At 41.7% G+C, this 21,535-nt stretch overlaps 1 protein-coding gene across 6 annotated transcripts in view; it reads left to right on the top strand.

Annotated features, from left to right (window-relative positions):
- Positions 1-21,535, top strand: part of EBF4 (EBF family member 4) — a 56,030-nt gene that overhangs the window by 8,989 nt on the left and 25,506 nt on the right. For 5 of the 6 annotated variants that reach the window (XR_006271578.1, XR_006271579.1, XM_043479567.1 and 2 more), the window contains exons 3-7: positions 3,250-3,406; positions 3,636-3,699; positions 3,871-3,926; positions 5,422-5,495; positions 6,454-6,522. Coding sequence is in view for 4 of the 6 variants with exons in the window: in XM_043479567.1 (XP_043335502.1) it covers positions 3,250-3,406; positions 3,636-3,699; positions 3,871-3,926; positions 5,422-5,495; positions 6,454-6,522 (420 nt within the window). In the remaining 2 variants the exon portion in view is untranslated. The remainder of the gene's footprint in view (positions 1-3,249; positions 3,407-3,635; positions 3,700-3,870; positions 3,927-5,421; positions 5,496-6,453; positions 6,523-21,535) is intronic. The other variant, XM_043479570.1, reaches the window with a different exon arrangement.

Here is a 21,535-nt window from a genome sequence, read left to right as displayed (position 1 = left end):
CTGGTTCACAGACCCCAGGCAGGGGTACCTGCTCCCTTCCCTCTTGGGTCCCCCCAGCCTCTCTCCCTGGGAATCCCCTCCTGCTGAGAGGGCAGGCCCTGGGAAGGAAGCTTGGCTTGGGGCCTAGGGCAGACTTCCCAGCTCTGGTCCTTAGGAGCCTGGCAGAAGCCAACAGGTAGCCGGGACCCAGGACTGACTGGTATTTGCCAAGAGGGATGGATGGGAAAGGAGGCTTAGCATCAGTGATTGACGCTTGGCCTGGGAAGTGCAGGAGTAGCTGTGTAGATAGGGTATGTTGCATAGACATGGGGTTATGTTCTTGCTCAGCCTCCACCCCCGCTCTTGTCAGGCCTCTTTCTTTCTCTACCCCATCTCCCTACAGTCTGAGAGCCTTCCAGCATGTTTTCTGGGCCAGATGATGCAATAAAGGGTAGAGTGATCTGGGATGGCTTCCCAGTCCACCCTCTTCTGGCCTATGTCCCCCTAGGTGGTCCTGGAACCTCTCTTTAAGCTGGTCCTGGGTGGGAGAGGGGGCAGAGGAAGGAGTCAAGGTTACTGCCACCTTTAGTATATTCATTAACAGTAATCAGGGACCTGCTGCGATCGAAGTTCTTCAGGCTTCCCTGCCTCCTGGCAAGTGGAAAGCAGGACAGTCAAGGCCTGGACGTGAAAGGACAGTAAGCCTGAGGCAGAGGAGAAGGGAGGGACACTGAAGGAGGGAGGAGGATGATCTTGGAGGAAGGAACATGTGGAAATAACTTTTGGTGGGGAAGAGAAAGTATTGGTGGCCCCCTCCTCATCCTGATCAGCCTCTCACTTCAGTATACTGGGCCTTCCCTGCCTGCAGCGTCTTCTAAGCCCTGCCTGACTTCAGAGCCTCCTGGTGGCCTTTGGTCATGTTTCCCAAACCACATCCCCCAAGCAAGACCTGTCACTTTTGCCTCCAAAATCAGCATTTCATATGGACCACTGAGGCTCCCAAGCAGGCTTTCAAGAGGAGGAACAATTTTCATTCTATTGGTTATGTATTTCTTGTAATCTATATAAGTAAAAATACAACAAGCTTCTCAAGCCCATGACATTTCAGATATTACAGCTTTGCATGAAGCCAAGTAAGAATAAGTTGATTTACAATTATATGAAGAAAAATATTAAGCATTGTTGAGTATGGCAGAGGTCATCACAGTGGCATGTCCAGGATGGACTCTGGTCTAAATGGCTCTCAAAACAGTTCCACCATCCTCACCTCTGCATCCCGGCAGTGGCCTCTCACTTTCAACACCCTGGGCGCTCCCTGCCTGCATCATCTTCTAAGCCCTGCCTGACTTCAGAACCTCTTGGAGGCCTTTAGTCATGTTTCCCAAACTACATGCCTCCACCAAAATGCTCCGTAGTCAAGTAAGCATGGTATGTTGGTAATCTATTGCCACATTAAAAAAAAAAAATTATTCCCAAACTCAGTGACATAAAACAACATTCATTATCTCACAGTTTCTTAAAGTTAGAAACCAGGAAGCAGTGTGGCTGGGTAGTTCTGGCTCAGGGTTTCTTATGAGGCTTCAGTCATCTGAAGGCTTGCCTAGGGCTGGTGGATCTCGCCCAGCTGATCAGTTAGTGCCGGCTGTTGGCAGGAGGGTTCAGTTCTTCTCCATGTGGACCTTCCGTAGGACTGCTTGAGTATCCTCACAGCACGGCAGCCAGCTTCACCCGCGTCACTGATTGTTTAGGGCAGGAGCCATGTATCTTGTATGACCTAACCTTGGAAATCATACACTATCACTTGTGCCAGATTCTACTGGCCATAGAGACCAGTCCTGACAGTGCAGGAGGGACTGTGCAAGGATCTGAGCTCCAGGAGGCAGGGGTCATGGGAACCACCTTGGAGGCTGGTTGCCCCACATGGGGAGCCCTGGCCTGAGCGAGTCAAAGAGAGTCCCTTCCTGGAGGGTGTCCCAAGGATGCCCCACCCCGCACACACACACTCATGAGTATTCCATGAAGCCGCATTTCCCAGCAGTTGTGGCCATAGCACTCCTTTATAGAATGAAGATCTGGAGCCATGAAAGAGCTAAAGAAAACATTTTGGAAGACCTTGACCCAGAGAAGAAAGTCTAAACTCCATGGCCTGGTTTTTGTGTGCCTACATGGTCTGGCACTTCCAATACAAACCTTTTCTCTCCTCACTTCACACTTTGAAACCTGTGGTCCAGTGACACTCACACCTACAGCCATTTCTTATGCTATTAGTTCTGCCTTTTTGCCTCCTCCCCCTGTTGAGCTCCTATTCATTCCTCAAAGACCAGAGGGAAAGCCACCATCTCTGTGAAGTCTTCCCTTCCTCTCACACAGAATTAATTTTTTCTTCCTTTAATTTTATTGTTTTTTATGTAGGAACATCTCTTAGGGGGTACTCACCACTCTGTCTCATGTTGAGTAAGCTCTCTGTATCTGTCTTCTCTCCCCTTCCAGGAGTTTCAGTCTGGCCTGTCATGTGCCATGTGGCCAGTGCTTAATACATCACTGGGGCTCAGGAAATATTTGATAAATAGGGCCTTGGTTCTCCTACTTGTGCTCTAACCCTGGCTTTGTTTCTGGGGCTGGTTTCTGATGAGCCAGGAGAAAGCAAGACCAGACCACAAGATGCTTCTGCCCAAGGGAGCCAGTGGTGTCTTTCTTAAAGTGTGGAGGCAGGTCCCCATACACCTGAGGAGGACTTTTCCACCGTCAGCCATAGCCCAGAGTCCAGGCTGGGCAGTCTAGTGCCCTGAGCCAGTTCAGTGTCTCTGAGTGTCTGATGGACTTCATCTCCCAGGCAATGCCATAGGCTCATGCACACAGCCGTGAACTAGGGTACAGTGAGGTATTCATTCCAAAATCTCCCAGCTGCCCCTTGAGGCCCTAAAGGGCAGTCACAGGCACCTCAGGTCAGTAAGATGTGTTGCTCAGATCAATAAGATGTGTTCATTTGGTTTTAGGGACCAGCTTCCAAAAGGTAGCACCCAGAGAAAAGTCTAGGAAGGAGTCTGCCAGGGATACCCCCCGATGTGCCGCTTATGTCCACGGGAGCAGGTTCAGTGATCTCAGCACTGGGAGGCCACTGTCTGGAACTGAGATGGCCCTGTCAAGGGCGGCATGGGCCCGTCCAGTGTAACTCTTGTCATGGCAGAGCCGAGTCCTGGTCAGAGGTGATGGGTGTCTTTCTGAAGGGCACTCACTTCCGGTGGTTTCCAGCAGCTTTCCTCCCCACAGTGGTGTGGGCCTGGCACGAGCACACTTTGAGAAGCAGCCCCCTTCCAACCTCAGGAAATCCAACTTCTTCCACTTCGTGCTGGCCATGTATGACCGGCAGGGGCAGCCGGTGGAGGTGGAGCGCACGGCCTTCATCGACTTTGTGGAAAAGGACCGAGTGAGAGGCTTGTGGGCTCACCGGGAAGGAAGAGGGTGGGGTGGCGGGGGTGGGGGGTTTTCAGGGAACCCCTTCCCACTGGAACGGATGACGGATAGGCCTTGGAGGAGTGGAGAAGGGGGTGGTGAACGGATGGGAGAGGAGAGGGAGGAGGTTTGGGTGGGGGGGGCGGGGAGTGACTGTAGGCTCCCTGGGAGCACCGAGCATCCTCCCTATCTTGTCCCTGCAGGAGCCTGGGGCGGAAAAGACAAACAACGGGATCCATTACCGCCTCCGGCTGGTATATAACAACGGTGAGTAGAGCCCACCACCCATGGGGTACCACAGCACCATGTAACACATGGTACCCCACTGTCAAGAGTGGAGGGGGCCTGGCTCCAGCTGGGAAGGGTGTGGAGTATGTTGTCATCAGAAGCCACAGGAGCTCCCCAAATAACAGACCTCTCTGCCTTCCCACCCTCAAGGTCTTCGGACAGAACAGGATCTCTACGTGCGTCTCATCGACTCCATGTCCAAGCAGGTGAGCCAGCCACCATCTCCCCTGAGATCTGAACAAGCATCTTTGTCCCTGCCTCCGCATCCCCCGTGCGCTTTATCCTCCCCAGTCTAGCTCCCCACTGTCCACAGGAGGAGGATGTGTGGCTTTTGTCCTCTAGACCAGAAAAAGACATTTTCACAAAGACTTTGTTCTTGGGTCCTGTTATGTAGAAGTTCAGCCTAGATGGAGGTTCAGGTGGGTTTATTGAGGAAGAGGGAAGAAGATCTCAGCAGGGTACTGGGGAGAAGCAAGACAGAGCAGGGGATGCTCAGCAAGGATGTGGTATCAGCTGGAGTCTAGCTTCAGCCTGATCCGCTAGAGGAGGAACGGCACTGAGTCGTCGCCCCTTGAGGGAAGGAGGCCAAGATTCTGTCCCCTGTATTGGTCAGTTACTGGCTGGGGACCACTCCCAAGGGAAGTATGTAACCTTCCAGACATTTTCAGCGGAAGCAGCTCCTATATGTTGAGAGCAGTTCTCAAGAGAAAGCCCTTAGCAGCTAACACAGGGATGGGTGCCTTGGTCCCACACTGGGTGGGGCCCCACAGCTTCCAACACTGGCCCTCAGCACCTTGCTGATTTGAAAAGACAAAAGGAGGAGGCTCGGGGCCAGCCAGAGGAACGCGGGGCGACTGAAACCTGAGTCAGCCCTCATGGACTGTGCAGCCTTAGGCTTTTCCAACCTCTGTGTGCTGGTAAGGAACAGGGCTGAGTCTCAGATGTGAAAATCAGGGGCCTGAACTGGAGGTGGAGGCTTGGGCTTTCCCACACAGACAGGCTTCCAGCAGCCTCCACCCAATCCCAGGGAAGAGGAAGAAGTGGTGCGTTTCTAGGATGCCTGTGGTCACTATGGTCTGGGAGGCAGACTGGGAAGTGGCAAAGTGGGATTGTATGGCCAACAAGCATGGAAGAGGTTGGAGACTGTCCACAGAGAAAGAGACCCACAAATGAGGGATGGCTGGGAGGCCCAGACGTTTTAAGTTGGAAGCCAAATGTGCATTCAGGAAGCTTACTCCTTGCTTCAAGGCCAAGGAGAGGCCGGGGACTGGTTGAGGGGTCAGGGGCTGATCCAACAGTCCCAGAGGAAGCCTCTGGCCTGGCCTGCAGAGATGACCGGGATGGGGAGCGCGGCTGAGGAGCTGGTGGGAGAGCCTGGAGGGACGATGCTTGTGAGAACCGTGGAGGCTGGAGCATGGTCTTGGTTAGGGTGGTCGGTGGATCTCCCTGCCCCAGGGCAGAACTGGCTCCAGAAAGTGCTGCCTGTGGACAGACAGACTCTTTGGACCTCACCCCATTCTTGCCCATTCTGATGGCGGTCCCGGTTTGGGAAGCTCAGTTCCCAGCTCCTGCTTTGCACTCCTGGGCCCCCAGAGAGAGTTGGAGGGCATACTCTTCTCTGGGAGGAGGGCCCACCTGCCCCTCACCTCGCCTCGAGAGGAGCCTCCTTCCCCCCAAGCTCATGCACTTCTCCTTCCCCAGGCCATCATCTACGAGGGGCAGGACAAGAACCCCGAAATGTGCCGTGTGCTGCTCACTCATGAGATCATGTGCAGGTGAGAAGGGCTGGGGCGCTGGCACTGGCCTCTTGGCCCAACCCCCTCCCCACTGATCCCCAGGGGAGCCTGGTGGGGGGAGGTGATGAGGAAAGAGTGAGGTCCCTGGGCACAGTACTGGCTGAGGAGAGGGTCCTTGAGGCCCCATTAGCCTGGCCTGTTTATGTGGCTTCTCTGACTGTTTTTGCAAGAAAGGCCTCCTGCTGCTACTGGGAAGCTTAACTAATAAAGCTCTGGAGAGGGCTCGCTGGGAGGTGGGGGCAGGGCCCGGGCCTCCTGGATTAGCTCCAGAGCTGAAGGAGGAAACTTTTCTGCCTCTTATGTGACCTTCAGGGCACCCCCTGGGCAGGCAGGATGGGGAAGGAGGAGCACGGCTCTTGGTTCCCCTTCCCCATTACCCCAGAGCTTGGTGTTTCTAGACAAGGGCTCCCCAGGACGTGTCAGTTGTACAAGGTCGTCCTAGGCAACTCCTCACACATGGAAAAGAAAATAGTGTTCAAAAAATCTTGTTGGAACAGTGGCTACCCTTGGGAAGGGCAGTGACCAGGATGGGGCTTCTGGGATGCTGGTCACATGGTATTTCTTGGTCTGGTTACATGGGTGAAAAAAATTTTCACTTTGTGAAAATTCATGTGATGCATGTTTACAATTGGAGCTCTTTTCTATATGTATTAAAAGGGTAGAGAGAGAGTAGATGGTCAGCATTCCACCCTTTCCTGGATCTTCCAGGAGCAGCACGCCTTTGGGACAAGGGTTTCCTGGCCAGTCTTATCCCCAGGGCTGGGTTCTGGGAGTGAGCCCTTCTGGCCCAGGGATTCCACACTCAGAGACAGGACATCAGCTTCCTCACCCCAGAGCCACACACACACACATACACACACGCGCGCACACAAACACACCCCACACTAATCTCCCTCTCCTTCTTTCCTCCTTCCCTCCCTCCTCACCCTTCCTTTAGCCGATGCTGTGACCGGAAGAGCTGTGGCAACCGGAATGAGACGCCCTCAGACCCCGTCATCATTGACAGGTACAGGCCAGGGGAGGAGGGCCTGGCAGCTTGCAAGGTCAGGGCAGGCTGGAACCAGCCACAGAGCACAGTGCCTCCCACCACCCTTTGGTGGCTCTGAGCAAGAGTAACGGTCCCCTGAGCGAAGCCCCTGGTGGCAGACTTTCTGAGGCTGGACTTAGGAGTTGTGCTTCCTGAGGGAAGAAGCCAGAGAGGACAGGGGTGGGAGGTGGTAGAGGATGCCACGGCTGGAGGAGCTAACAGGGACTGGCAGGAAAAGTGGGCTCTGGTCCTGGTGCCTCCTCTAACTTCTCTGTTCATTTCCTTTGTTAGAAAAATAGGGAAATACTTGGTGAGTTTCAGTCATAGGATTGTAGAGGTGATGCATGTGAAAATGCATTATTTCTTTCTGAATAGCGAATATATATATAAGGTACAATATTCAAAAGATAACACAAAAGAGTAAATAATGAAAAGTAAGTCTGCCCTACCCCTACGTATAGCATATTGTACACAATCTTTTGTATTTAATACTTACCTTTTTTATTTGTAACAATATATTAATATCTTAGAACTCATTCCATATTGGAACTAAACCCTGCCTTGTTTTCCTTTTAATAGATAAATCATTCACAGTGTACTAAAATTCAGCTTTAAAAGGGTTGACAGCAAAGTCTTCCACCTCTGCCTCTGACTCATCCATTGCCCTCCAAATAAGCAAGCATTGTCACCAGCTTCATGAGTATCCTTCCTGAGGTAGCCTGTGCAAGAAAATGCAGACACAAGCAGTCTCCTCATTCTTTTTTTGCAACTGCAAAATATTCCATTGTATGGATGGGCCATAATTTCTTTAGTGTCTATTGCTGGACATTTTGGCTGTTTTCATTCTTCTTCAGGGATAAAATATGCTGTAGTGAATTACTTTGTCCATGTGTCGCTTAGCACATGTGTGCATTTATATGAAGGATATTACTAGAAGCAGAATTTCTGGGTCAAAGGAGATGTACATTTGTACTTTTGATAGTTATTGCCAATTTGTCCTCAGTAGCAATTATACCAATTGATATTCATACCAGCTATTTTGAGAATGCCTGTTGCTGTAGTCTAGAGATGCAGAACCAGCAAAGGAGACTAAGAAGCAGCTGCAGTAAAGTGGAAGGAAAGTCAGGGGAATAGAGTCCCAGAAGCCCAGCTAGAAAAATTTTCCCCAAAGAAGGCTATAGTCAACTGCATCAAATGCTGCTCATGGAGATGATAAAAAGAATAAGAATTAACCATTAGATTTAGCAATGTGGGGGACACTGGTGACCTCAACAGGAGCTATTTCGGTGGCAAAAGGGGCAGAATTCTGATAGGAGTATGTCTAAGAGAGAATGAGAGACAGTGACCAGAGGAACTCTGGACTTTCACCCTAAAGGGATCAAAGAAACAGGGTGGTGGCAGTAGCACAGTGTAAGGCTAAGAAAAAAATATAGCTTGTTCAGATGCTAATGACAAAAATTCAGTAGGAAATGGAAAATTATGATGCAAGAGTTAGAAGGGAGAATTGCTGAAGCAATGTCCTCTAGTCAGCAAAGGGCATGGTGTCTCCTGCATAGGTGGAGGACTGGTTTTACCTGGGAGCACAGACAGTTATCCATGGAGACAGCAGGGAAGACAGAGAATCTTGGCGTGGAAGTGGGTAAATGGATATATCCAACATAGGAGCTTGCAGACGTCCTTTTTCTCAGTGAAATAGGAAACAAGGTCAACAGTTGAGGGTGAGGATGGAGAGGGAGACACTAGGGCATGAAATAGTTGTCCAGGAGAGTGAGGGGACTATGGAAATGTTCTGTGATTGCCAAGTGGCACTAAGGGCCCACCTGAGATATGTTCATACATTTATTTATCTATTTATTTATTTAAAAAATTTATTCACTTTGGGCCTCACCACACAGCTTGTGGGATCTTAGTTCCCCAACCAGCGGCTGAACCTGGGGCCATGACAGTGAAAGCACCGAGCCCTAACTACTGGATCACCAGGGAATTCCCTATGGTCATGAATTTTTTATTTGTTCATTTATATTTATTTTTGGTTGCACTGGGTCTTTGTTGCTGCATGCAGGCTTTCTCTAGTTGTGGAGAGCAGGGTCTATTCTTTCGTGGTGCACAGGATTCTCATTGCAGTGGCTTCTCTTGTTGTAGAACACGGGCTTTGGTATTTGCTGCAGCGGGCTCAGTAGCTGCAACTTGCTGGCTCTAGAGCATGCAGGCTTCAGTAGTTGTGGCACATGGGCTCAGTAGTTGCAGCACCCAGGTTTAGTTGCTCCCTTGCATGTGGAATCGTCCCAGACCAGGGACTGAACCCATATCCCCTGCATTGGCAGGTGGGTTCCTATCCGCTGCACCCCTAGGGAGGTCCTGTGGTCATAAATTCAGTGAGCAATTTCCCCAGCTCTGCTGAGCCACAGGAGTGCAGGTGCAGAACAGGTGAGTGGCTGCATATAGCCAGAGTTAGAAGTTTGCTATGTGAATACAATGAAAGGAGAGGGCAAGAGAGTAAAAAGTGTAAGCAAAGAGTATTTACAAAAATAGAACAAGGAATTTAAGCTCACAAAGGAGAGGAGTATGGGTGAGTGAAGAGAAAGGATGATGAATGGAGCATAGGTTCTGATGGGACCAAAGAATTTTTGGAGTTGAGGTACTAGAAGGGGGGTGGAGCTGGTGGTTAAGGGGTGGGTTGCCTGTAGGCAGGATTATTTGGAAATTGTGTTTATTGGTGATGTGTGGCCAGGGGAGTGTAGAGGCGGGTTCAGTAGAGGAGAGATACAAAAAGAATAGAAGAATCTGTTGGAAGAATTATGTATTTACCTTGACACTGAAATCACCAGGAATTATGATTGATTTTAATGATTCTTTATAGATCCTATAGATCCTAGATACTGATCATTTGTCATAAGTAGTTGCCTAACTATGTTTTCCAAAGTAGTGATACCATTTTATGTTTCCCACCAGCATTGTATGAGAGTTGTAATTCCTCTACATTCTCATCAGCGTAAGAATGATCTCTCTTTTTAACGTTACCCATTCTAATAGATGTATAGTCATATCTCATTATGGTTTTAATTTGCATATCCCTAATGACTAATGATGTTGAACATCTTTCCATGTGCTTGTTTGCCATTCATTTTTTTTGGGGGGGGTGAAGTATTTGGGTTATTTTTTAATTACTGAGTGAGAGTTCTTTACTGTGGAAAAAATTAGATAAATATTTTACAAAAAATTTTTCCCAGACTTCCCCAGTGGTCCAGTGGTTAAGAATCCTCCTGCCAATGCAGGGAACATGAGTTCAATCCCTGGTCTGGGAAGATTCCACATGCTGCAGGGCATCTAAGCCCATGCACCACAGCTACTAAACCTGTGTGCCTCAACCAGTGAATCCGGTGCATCCGAGAGCCCCATGTTCTGCAACGAGAACCCACCACAGTAAGAAGCCCCCATACTGCAACTAGAGAGTAGCCCCTGCTGGCCATATGCAGCAATGAAAACTCAGTGCAGCCAAAGATAAATTAATTTTTAAAAATTTCCTAATCCATAACTAGTCTTTTCATTCTCTTATCAGTTTTTTTTTTAAGTTATTTAATGAATTAATTTTTGGCTGTGCTGGGCCTTCGTTACTGCCCAGGTTTTTCTCTAGTTGCAGCAAGCAGGGGTTCCTCTCAAGTTGGGGTATGCAGGCTTCTCATTGCAGTGGCTTCTCTTGCTGTAGAACACGGGCTTTAAGGGGTGTGGGCTTCAATAGTTGGGGTTCTGGGGCTCTAGAGCACAGGCTCAGGAGTTGTGGCGCACTAGCTTAGTTGCTCCATGGCATGAGGGATCTTCCTGGATCAGGGACTGAACCCATGTCTCCTGCATTGGCAGATGGATTCTTTACCACTGAGCCATCAGGGAAGCCCTCTTAACAGTGTTTTTGAAAAACACAGGTTTTTAATTTTGATAAGGTCCAGTTTATACATTTTTTCCTCTGTGTATTGTGTTTTTGTTGTCATAGCTAAAAATCTTCAGCTAGGTCACAGAAAAGTTCCCCTTTCTTCTATAAGTTTTGTTGCTTTGGGATTTTTGTATAGGTGTAGAATCCACTTTGAGTTAATTTTTGTAAATATGAGAGGTATAGAATCAAGACACTTTGTTGTTTTGCAATATATTCACTTGTTCCAGAACTGTTTCTTTTAAACTTTATAAAAAAAAAATCAATTGTTTATTTATATGTGGAGTTATTTCTGGACTCTCTATTCTGTTCCATCAATTCCTTACTCTACCTTTTATGCTAATACTACACTGTTTTGATTACTGTTACTTTATAATAATTCTTGAAATAAGGTAATTTAAGTCCTCCAACTTTGTTTCTTCATTGCAACTTTTTCCTTTGCATTTCTATATGAATTTGGGCATCAATTTGTTAATTTCTACAAAAAGTCCCATTGAGCTATTGATTGGTACTACTTTGAATCTAAAAAACCAATTTGGAGAAAATGACATCTTAACGATATTGAGTCTTCCAACCGACGAACATTTTCCTCAATCTCTCTTATCAATATTTTATAGTCTTTAGAGTACAGATCTTTCACATTGCTTGTTCAGATTTATCCCTTATTATTTGTTTGTTTTGATGCTATTGTAAATGCTGTTTTAAGTTTCAATTTCCAATGGTTTATTTATGGCACACATAAATATGAATTTTTATGTAAGTGATTCTGTAGTCTGCAGCCTTGCTAAACTCACTTATTAGTTCTAGTAGCTTTTTAAAGAGTCCAACAGATTACCTTTATAGACAACATGCCATCTGCAAATAAAGACACTTTTATTTATTTATTTCCAATATGGATGCCTTTTATTTATCTTTCTTACCTGATTGTACTGGTTAGAACTTCCAGTACAGTGTTGATAGTAGCAGTGGAAAGGATGGATATTTATCTTGCTCCTGATCTTAGGTGAAAAGTACTCAGTCTTTAGCCCTTATGTATGTTTTGTCTGTATGTGTGTGTGTGTAGCTGTAGGTTTTTCATAGATGCCTTTGTCAGATTGAGGAAGTTCTCTACTATCTTTCATTATTGAGAGGTTTGGTTTTTTTTAATCAGAAATCAATATTAGACTTTTGTCAGGGGCTTTCTCCACATCTATTAAGATGATCTTGTTTGTTTTTTTAGTTTAATATGATAAATTACATCAATTTGTTTTCTGATGTTAAACCAACCCTGCATTTCCAAGATAAGCCTCACTTAGTCATGGTGTATTATCTTTTTAATATATTGTTGGATTTGATTTAATAAAATTTTGTTTAGAGTCTTTGCATGTTCACGATTAACAGTTGTCTCTGATTTTCTTTTTTGTTTGTCGTTTTTTTCTCTTTTTAAAAACTTTTCAAATTTTAGATTGGGGTATAGCCAATTAGCAAACAATGTTGCGATAGTTTCAGGTGAGCAGCAAAGGGACTCAGCCATTCAAATACAAGGATTCATCCTTCCCCAAACTCCTCTCCCATCCAGGCTGCCATATAACATTGTTCCATGTGCTATACAGTGGTTCCTTGTTGGTTATCCATTTTGAATATACCAGTATGCACATGTCCATCCCAAACTCCCTAAGTATCCCTTCCCCTGATCCTTCCCCACCCCCCTCCCAGCAACTGTCAGTTTGTTCTTTAAGTCTGTGACTCTGCTTCTGTTTTGTATATAAGCTCATTTGTATCATTTCTTTTTAGAGTCCACATATAAATGATAGCATGTGATATTTCTCCTTCTCTGTCCCACTTCACTCATATGACACTGTCTATGTTGCTGAAAATGGCATTATTTCATTTCTTTTTAATGGCCGAGTAATATTCCATTGTATATACGTACCACATCTCCTTTATCCATTCCTCTGTCGATAGACATTCAGGCTGCATCCATGTCTTGGCTATTGTAAACAGTGCTTCAATGAACACTGGGGTGCATGTATCCTTTTAGGTCATGTTATTCTCTGGATATATACCCAGGAGTGGGATTGCAGGGTCATGTGGTAGCTCTATTTTTAGTTTTTTAGTGAACCCCCATACTGTTCTCCATAGTGGCTGTACCAATTTACATTCCCACCAACAGTATAGGAGATTCCCTTCTCTCCACACCCTCCCCAGCATTTATGTTTGTGGATTTTTTGATGATAACCATTCTGGCTAGTATGAGGTGACATCTCATTGTATTAATAGTTTTGACTTGCATTTCCCTAATAATTAGTGATATTGAACATCTTTTCATGTGCCTTTTGACCATCTGTATGTCTTCTTTGGAGAAATGTATATTTATGTCTTCTGCCCATTTTTTGAGTGGGTTGTTTGTTTTGATCTTGTTAAGTATCTTGAGCTATTTTTAAATTTTAGAGACTAATCTCTTATCTGTCACATCATTTACAAATATTTTTTCCCAAATTGTGGGTTGTCTTTTCATTTTGTTTATTGTTTCCTTTGCTGTGCAAAAGCTTTTGCGTTTAAGTAGGCCCCATTTGCTTATTTTTGTTCTTATTTTCATTATGTTGGGAGACAGTTTGAAAAACATATTGCAGCAATTTATGTCAGAGACTGTTCTGCCTTTGTTTTCCTCTAGGAGTTTTACAGTATCCAGTCTCGCCTTTAGGTCTTTAATCCATTTTGAGCTTATTTTTGTGTATGGAGTTAAAGAATGATCTAATTTCATTTTTTAGCATATAGCTGCCCAATTTTCCCAGCAATCATTTGTTGAAGAGACTGTGTCTCTAGCATTGTGTAGTCTTGCCTTCTTCATCATAGATTAATTGACTATAGGTGTATGGGTTTATTTCTGGGTTTTCTATCCTGTTTCATTGATTTATTTTTCTATTTTTGTTCCAGTACCATACTGACTTGATGACTGTAACTTTTTATTAGTCTGAAGTCAGGGAGCCTGATTCCTCCAAGTCTGTTTTTCTTTCTCAAGATTGCTTTGGCAATTCAGGACCTTTTGTGTCTCCATACAAATTTTGAGATTTTTTGCTCTAGTTCTATGAAAAGAGCCACTGGTAATTTTTTAATTTTCTTATAACTTTTTTGTCTGGTTTTGATATATCAGATATCAGATATACTGATATAACAAAACCAGACAGGTATATGATATATGGGGCTTCCCTGGTGGCTCAGATGGTGAAGAATTCGCCCTCAGTGTGAAAGACTTGGGTTCAATCCTTGGGTTGGGAAGATCCCTGGAGAAGAAAATGGCTACCCACTCCAATATTCTTTCTTGGAGAATTCCGTGGACAGAGGAGACTTACAGGCTATAGTCTATGGAGTAACAAAGAGTCGGACATGACTGAGTGACTAACACGTTCTCTTTTTTTTTTTTTCCATTTATTTTTATTAGTTGGAGGCTAATTACTTTACAATATTGTAGTGGTTTTTGTCATACATTGACATGAATCAGCCATGGATTTACATGTATTCCCCATCCTGATCCCCCCTCCCACCTCCCCTCTCCACCTGATTCCTCTGGGTCTTCCCAGTGCACCAGCCCTGAGCACTTGTCTCATGCATCCAGCCTGGGCTGGTGATCTGTTTCACCCTAGATAATATACATGTTTCGATGCTGTTCTCTCGAAACATCCCACGCTCGCCTTCTCCCACAGAGTCCAAAAGTCTGTTCTGTACATCTGTGTCTCTTTTTCTGTTTTGCAATGCTGATATATTGGCCTATAGATTTAGTTGGGGGTATTTCTGACTCTTCAATTTTTTGGAAGAGTTTGTATATAACTGGTATTACTTCTTCCTTAAGTGTTTGGTAGAATTCACCAGTGAAGCCATCTAAGCCTGGACTTTTCTTTGTGGCAAGTATTTTGACTATAATTTTAATGTCTCTAACAGAATAGGCTATCTATTTTTTCTAGAATGAACTTTAGTAATCTGTATCTTTCAAGGTTGTCCATTTTTTAAAGTTGTTGAAATTGTTGACATAAAATTATTTGTAATATCCCCTATCCCGTATCTTTAGAATCTGCAGTGATGTCACCATTCCCATGTCTGATATTGGCAAATTATGTCTTCTCTCTTTTTTCCTAATCAGTCAGGCTACAGGTTTATCCATTTTACTGACCTTCTAAAAGAACCCTTTTGGTTTAATTGATTTTCTACATTGTTTATCTATTTCCTATTTAGATATTTATTAGTTCCTTTCTTCTGCTCATTTTGGGCTCAATTTCCTCTCCTTTTTCTGGTCTACTGGAATGGAAGCTGAGGTCATTTATTTGAATGACTTTTCTGTCTAAAACAGACCTTCTTTCTGTCTAAAATAAACTTTTAGTGCTACACATTTCTAAGTACTGCTTTAGTATCATACCACAAATTATGTTTTCATTTCCATTTAATTAAAAATATTTTCTAATTTCTCTTTTGAATTTTTTTTAACCCATGTATTATTTAGTTTCAAAAAGTTTGGGAATTCTCTTAGGATAATTCCATTACTGGTTTCTAATTTAATTCAATTGTCAGAGAATATACACTTTGTATAACTTTAATCCTTTTGAATCTTTTGAAACTAATTTTATGGCCCAGAATGTAGCCTACTTTGGTAAATGTTTTGTGTGCACTTGGGAAGAATGTGTATTTTATTGTTGTTAGATAGAGTGACCTATAACTATCAAACAGGTTAAGCTAGTTGACATGTTGTTTGAGTCTATATCCTGACTGATTTTCTGCCTTTTTTTCCTGTTATTGAGAAAAGGGTACTGGAATGACCAACTGATATTCTGGATTTGTCTGTTTTTCCTTAAGGTTCTGTCAGTCTTGCTTCATATAATTTGAAAACTGTTATTAGGTACATAGATGTATAGGATTGTTTTATGTCCTTCTGTTTAATTGACCCTTTTATTATGAATCCATAAAATCTACTTTGATAGTAATATCATCATTCAAGTTTCCTTTTGACTACTATTAGCATGATAAATCTTTTCCATCTTTTTAATCTACTTGTGTCTCTATATTTAACATACACTTCTTATAGCCAGCATATAGTTCTGCTTTTTGTCTAATCTGATAATCTTTGCCTTTTAATTGGTATATTTAGATCATTTACATTTAGTGTGGTTATTGATATGATTATGTTTGAGTCTTATCACCTTGATATTTTCTTTCCATGTGTTCTATCTCTTTTTTGTTCTTTTCCCTTTTTTCCACTCTTTTAGATTATTCAGGTTTTTTTAATTATTCAACTTTATCTCCTTTGTTGGTTTATTAGGAAAATTCTTTATTTTGTTATTTTAATATTAATTTAGGACATGTCTTTAACTTATTGCCCTCTATCTTCAATTATATGACCTCATACTGTTGTCTTGAATTTTATATTTATATATGTTCTGTAATTCACAGTATATTGTACTGTTTCAAGGTCAATTAGTTTTAAAGAGATTTGAATTATATGGAAAATATACATTTACCCAGGGCTTCCAAAGTGGCACTAGTGGTAAAGAACCCACCTGCCAATGCAAGAGACATAAGAGACTTGGATTCAATCCCTGGGTTAGGAAGATCCCCTGGAGGAGGGCGTGGCAACCCACTCCAGTACTCTTGCCTAGAAAATCCCATGGACAGAGGAACCTGGCAGGCTACAGTCCATAGAATTGCAAAGAGTTAGACATGACTGAAGTGACTTCACACACACACACACACACACACACACACACACACATATACGTTCAGCCGTGTAGTAACTATTTCCAGTGCTCTTCATTCTTTTCCATAGATTTGAGGTTTCCATGTGGTATTATTTTTCTTTTGCCTGAATGGCATCCTTTAATATTTCATGTATTTTTGAAAGATAGTTTCACTGGGTATAGAATTATAGATTGGCAGTAGTAGTAGTAATTATAATTATTTTTAAGACGTTGCTTCCCTGTCTTTTCTCTTGCATTCCCAATAAGAAATATGATACCATCATTATCTTTATTACTGTGTATATAACATTTCTTTTATCTTTGACTGCCTTAAAATTTTTTTCTTTATTATTCATTTTTAGCAACTTGACTATGATGTGCTATGGTGTAGTTTTCTTCATGTTTCTTGTACTTGGAGTTCATTAATCTTTTTGAATCTAGGAGTTTACAGTTTCACTACATTTGGAAAGTTCAGGTATCCAAGTATTAAACTGCTTGGGTTGTCCTGTAGCTCACCAATAATTCTTTCACTTGGGGGGATGTTTTTCTTGTTTTTCTTTTTGGATATTTTTTACTGCTGTGCCTTGAAGCCCACTAATCTATAATGTTCTTCTGTAGTGTTTCATCTATGGTTTATCGCTTCCAATATATTTTTTATCTCAAACATTTTAATTTTCATCTCTATAAGTTTGATCTGTATCTTTTTGTATCTTTCATATCTCTGCTTAAATTTTTCAACATACCAAATACAATTAAAATACCTCTTTTGATGTCTTTCCCTGTTAATTCTAAACTCTGTATCTATTCTATGTCAGTGTCAATTGATTGATTATTCTTCTCATTTTGAGCCATATTGTTTTTGCATCTAGACTTGGCTCATAATCTGTGATTGGATGCCAGACACTGTGAATTTTTCCTTGTCAGTGGCAGATAATTTTGTATTCCTGTAAATCTTCTTTATTCTCAGATGCAGTTAAGTTACTTGGAAACAGTTTGATCTTTCTGAGTCTTGTTTTAATGATTTATTAGATGGGTCCACAGCAGTACTCAATCTGGGACTAATTTTTCCCCTCTACTAAAATAATACCTTCCTAAGAACTCTATCCAATGTCCCATGAAATGTGAATTTTTTCAGTCTAGTTGTTAGAAATAGGGACTGTTCTCATGTGAGCACCAGGACTGTTCTCTTTATTCCTTTTGGCATTGGTTAGTTTCCTCACATATCCAAGGGGACCCTCTACAAGTTTCTAGTTTCTCCTTCTATACACTTCTCTCTTTTGTGAGACTCCATCCTATGGAGTCTAGCTCCCTTGGTTTCCCTGGAAACTTAGTTCTCCTCAACACTAGGAGTTTGCTATGCTCTGCCTCAGTGTCCCATCCCAGTGCTGAAGCCTGGAAACTCTCAAAGCAGTATGCTAGGAATTTGTCAGGTTCACCTTGTTTATTTCCCATCTTTCAGGAGTCATTGTTCTTTATTGTCTGATGTCTCTAAAAATGGTGCTTTGTGTATTTTGTCTGTTGTTTTGTTTTCAAGCCGCAGGTAATAAATGTGGTGTCTCTGTGACTCAATCTTAAAAAGAAGCAAAAGTAGAAATGTGTTTCTTGATTTCCAAATGTTTGATATTTTCCTAGTTATTTTTGTTACTAATTTAAAACCTCATTGTGTGTCTAACTGGGTCTACCATTTTATATGTGCCTGTTTTTTCAAGGTTGTTAATTGTGATGTTCAGGTCTGTCTGTATTTATTAAATAGGTCTGCTTGACCTATTAAAAACAGAGAGATGAGGTTATGACCTTCTACATGAACTTTCAGCTTATCGTTGTAGGGTTCCTACAAAGATAAGCTAAAAGTTCATGTGGAAGATTAATATATAATTAGAGTGTATGTGTGTATGTATATATATTGACTATTAAGTGTGAACAAGTTTTAAAATCTTACAGGTTCCTTCTGAATTGAACCTTTTATCAGTATTGATCCTTCATTCCTAATAATAGTTTTGTTTAAAATCTGTTTTATCTGATACTATTTATATGTTTGTGGCCACACTTCGTGGTTTATGGGAACTTTGTTCCCTAACCAGGGGTTGAACCTGGGCCCCCCAGCAGTGAAAACAGTTTAGTCCTAACCACTAGACTGCCAAAGAATTCCCTATCTGATATTATTTAAAGCATCTCTCAACTTTTGGTTATATTCGTCTCATATACCCTTTTCTATCCTTTTTTTCCCAACCATTATATGTCCCTGTGTTTCAGATATTTCTCTTTTAATGGTATATTGATGGACTTATTTTTTTAATCTAGTCTATTTAACTAAGTTTATCTATGTACTTACTGAATTATTGATTTACTTCTATTCATTTCTACCCTCTTGCTTTGCACTTTGTATTTGCTCTACTTTTTTGTTTCTTTGTTTTCCTTTCTTGCTATTAAAAAAAATTGAATATTTTGTTTGATGTAGTAAATATATTTCTTATTCAGTTTTTCCATTTACTGGTTTAGAAGTTTATTTACTTCATTTCTATGCTTTTATTTCTTACCCTTGAAATTTACTATATACTCTTAACAAAGTTGTAATTCCTTTCCTGACTAATATTAGGATCTTTGACAGTGGTATGCTGGAGCTGGCTCATACTGGTCCACAGAAGCAAATTGTTAGCATCTCTTCTTAACACCTTATTTAGTAGCATCACATTGGTAGCTTTAGTAGCATCACATTGGTAGCTTGAAGTCAGCCATAGGGGAAACATATATATATAAAACCATGGAAATCAACAAACTTAAATCGGGTTTTCCCCCCTCTAGAAGTGGTTGTTAAACATTTACCAACACACCACTGATCTTGTCATTCAGTTGCTAAGTCATAGCCAACTCTTTTCGGCCCCACAGACTGCGGCTTGCCAAGCTCCACTGGCCTCCACTATCTCCCAGAGCATGCTCAAATTCTTGTCCATTGAGTCAGTGATGCCATCCAACCATCTCATCCTCTGCTGCCCCCTTCTCCTTTTGCCTTCAGTCTTTCCCAGTATCAAAGCCTTTTCCAGTGAGTCAGCTCTTTGCATCAGGTGGCCAAAGTGTGAGAGCTTCAGTTTCAGCATCAGTCCTTCCAATGAATATTCAGGGTTGATTTCCTTTAGGATTTACTGGTTTGATCTTGCAGTCCAAGGGATTTATAAGCCATGTAGCAGAGATTTTTAGCTCTTTTTAAATTCTGCCATTCTTATTATTCTTTTTCTTATATATAAACAATTTGTCTTCAGACTTACCAAATTTTTTTTGCTCTTTTCCCTCTTGCCTCTCACAACTTCCTCTGTGGTCATTTTCTCTCTTTCTGACATATATCTTTTAGAAATTTGTACTTTAGTGAAGGTCTATGGTGGTAAAGAGCATGTTCACTTATGTTTTGCTTTTAATATCTTTATATCACTGTCCTTCTCTAAAAATAGTTTTCCTGGGAATTTAATTCTATTAATTTAGTTATTTTTTTTTAACTTAGCATTTTAAAAATATTTCCATCATTGCTGTTGAAAAGTACAGCACAAACTAACACAACATTGTAAAACAACTATACTCCAATACAAAAATTAATTTAAGAAAAGAAAAGCACAGTTGTCATATTGTATAGGTAAATTCCCTCTCCTCTCTGGCTGTATATAAGAATGTCTGTCTTTGGAGTTCTTCAGTATCACTCTAATATGTATAGTTGTTGATTTTTCTTAATCCTGCTTTGAATTTGATTAATGACTTATATCTACGGATTTATATCTTTCATCACTTCTGAAAATTTCTTAGCTTTTGTCTAATGTTACATCTCATTCATTTTCTCTCTTTTTTTCTCTGACACTCCAAATGAAACTCTCAATTTAGACTTTTATTCTCTCCTCCACATACCCTAAATAATTCTCTATTTCTGGCTGTTTTTCTTGCTGTATTATATTCTAGGTAATTATTTTTATTTATCTTCCAACTCACTGGTTCTCTTTTTGGCTATATCTAAACTATTGTTTAATTCACCCAATAATTTTGTAATTTTAGTTATAGTAATCTTATAATTTTGGTGATTTTATTTTTCAGTTATAAAAGTTCTACTTAGTTCTTTTTCAGACTACTTGGGTAGTCTCTTATTGCTTTTAAAATTGATTTTATATCCCTTTAAAGTTTTTGTGCTTATCTTACATTCTGTTTTATAGTTCCAACAGCTGAAGTCCTTAGGGTTTTAAATCTATTTTTCATTACTTCTGGTACCTTTCATGAAGCTTGTTTCTTGGTTTGGTGTTTCTGTCATTATTGTTATGGCAGTGATCATTTCAGCTCATATTTTGTTTAACCAAATTGGGTCCAAAACAGGGTATGCTTTCTTCTGGAAGGATTTGTATTTGATTCTAACAGGAACAGGGGGTGCTATCAACTTTGGACCTTTCTAGGTTCCTCAGAGGATCCAGGTCCTTCCTCTGAGTTGTCTCTATTTTCCATTCCAGTGTTTATATTGGCATTTGCCACCACGGCTCAGCAGGTGAAGAATCCACCTGCAATGCAGGAGACAAAGGAGACACAAGTTTGATCCTTGGGTCAGGAAGAGCCCCTGGAGGAGGAGATGGCAACCCACTCCAATATTCTTGCCTGAAAAATCCCATGGACAGAGGAACCCAGCAGGCTATATAGTCTAAAGGGTTGCAAAGAGTTGGACACAACTAAGTAACTAAGCACACACAACACACACAGCCCTAATATTTGAGTTACCTTATAGTTCATAGTTTCCACTCAGATTTCAACTCACTTGTTTTTTTATTTTTAATATCCTTGGAGATTTTTCTTACCTTTTAGATAAAAGCACAGGATTAATAGTTCTAATGGGAAGGCACTTCAAGACATGTAGTCTGCCATATAATGCTGGAAGAGGAAATCATACATTTGGAATTTATCCTGGTATAAGGTAGGAAATATGGGTCCATCCATACTTTTTTCTGATAGCTACTAGTTGTCCCAATAGCAATTATTGAATAATCCATTTTCCCCCATGGGTAGACTGTAAATATCACCCATGCTCTAGTCTAAATGTAATTGCATATATTTCTGAACTTTCCATCCTATTTTATTATATCTACTATTTATTTATGTGGAAATATGATGATGTTTTACTTTTCAAAGATTTATAACATGTTTTAGTAACTGGTAGATCTAGTACTCCATCCTCATTATTTTAATGTCTTCCCAACTATTCTTAATCATATTTTTCATATTAACTTTACAGTTAGATTGTCTAAGTTACAAAAAAGTGATTTCCTGATATCATTTTTTAAATTATGGTAAAATAACACACAATATGAAATTTGCCATCTTTTCTATTTTTGAATGTACAATTTAGTAG

This window comes from Cervus canadensis, chromosome 10 (assembly GCF_019320065.1).
Source record: "Cervus canadensis isolate Bull #8, Minnesota chromosome 10, ASM1932006v1, whole genome shotgun sequence".
Taxonomy (NCBI): Eukaryota; Metazoa; Chordata; class Mammalia; order Artiodactyla; family Cervidae; genus Cervus; species Cervus canadensis.
Note: the sequence above shows the minus strand (reverse complement) of the source record. Positions and strands in the feature narration are given on the sequence as shown.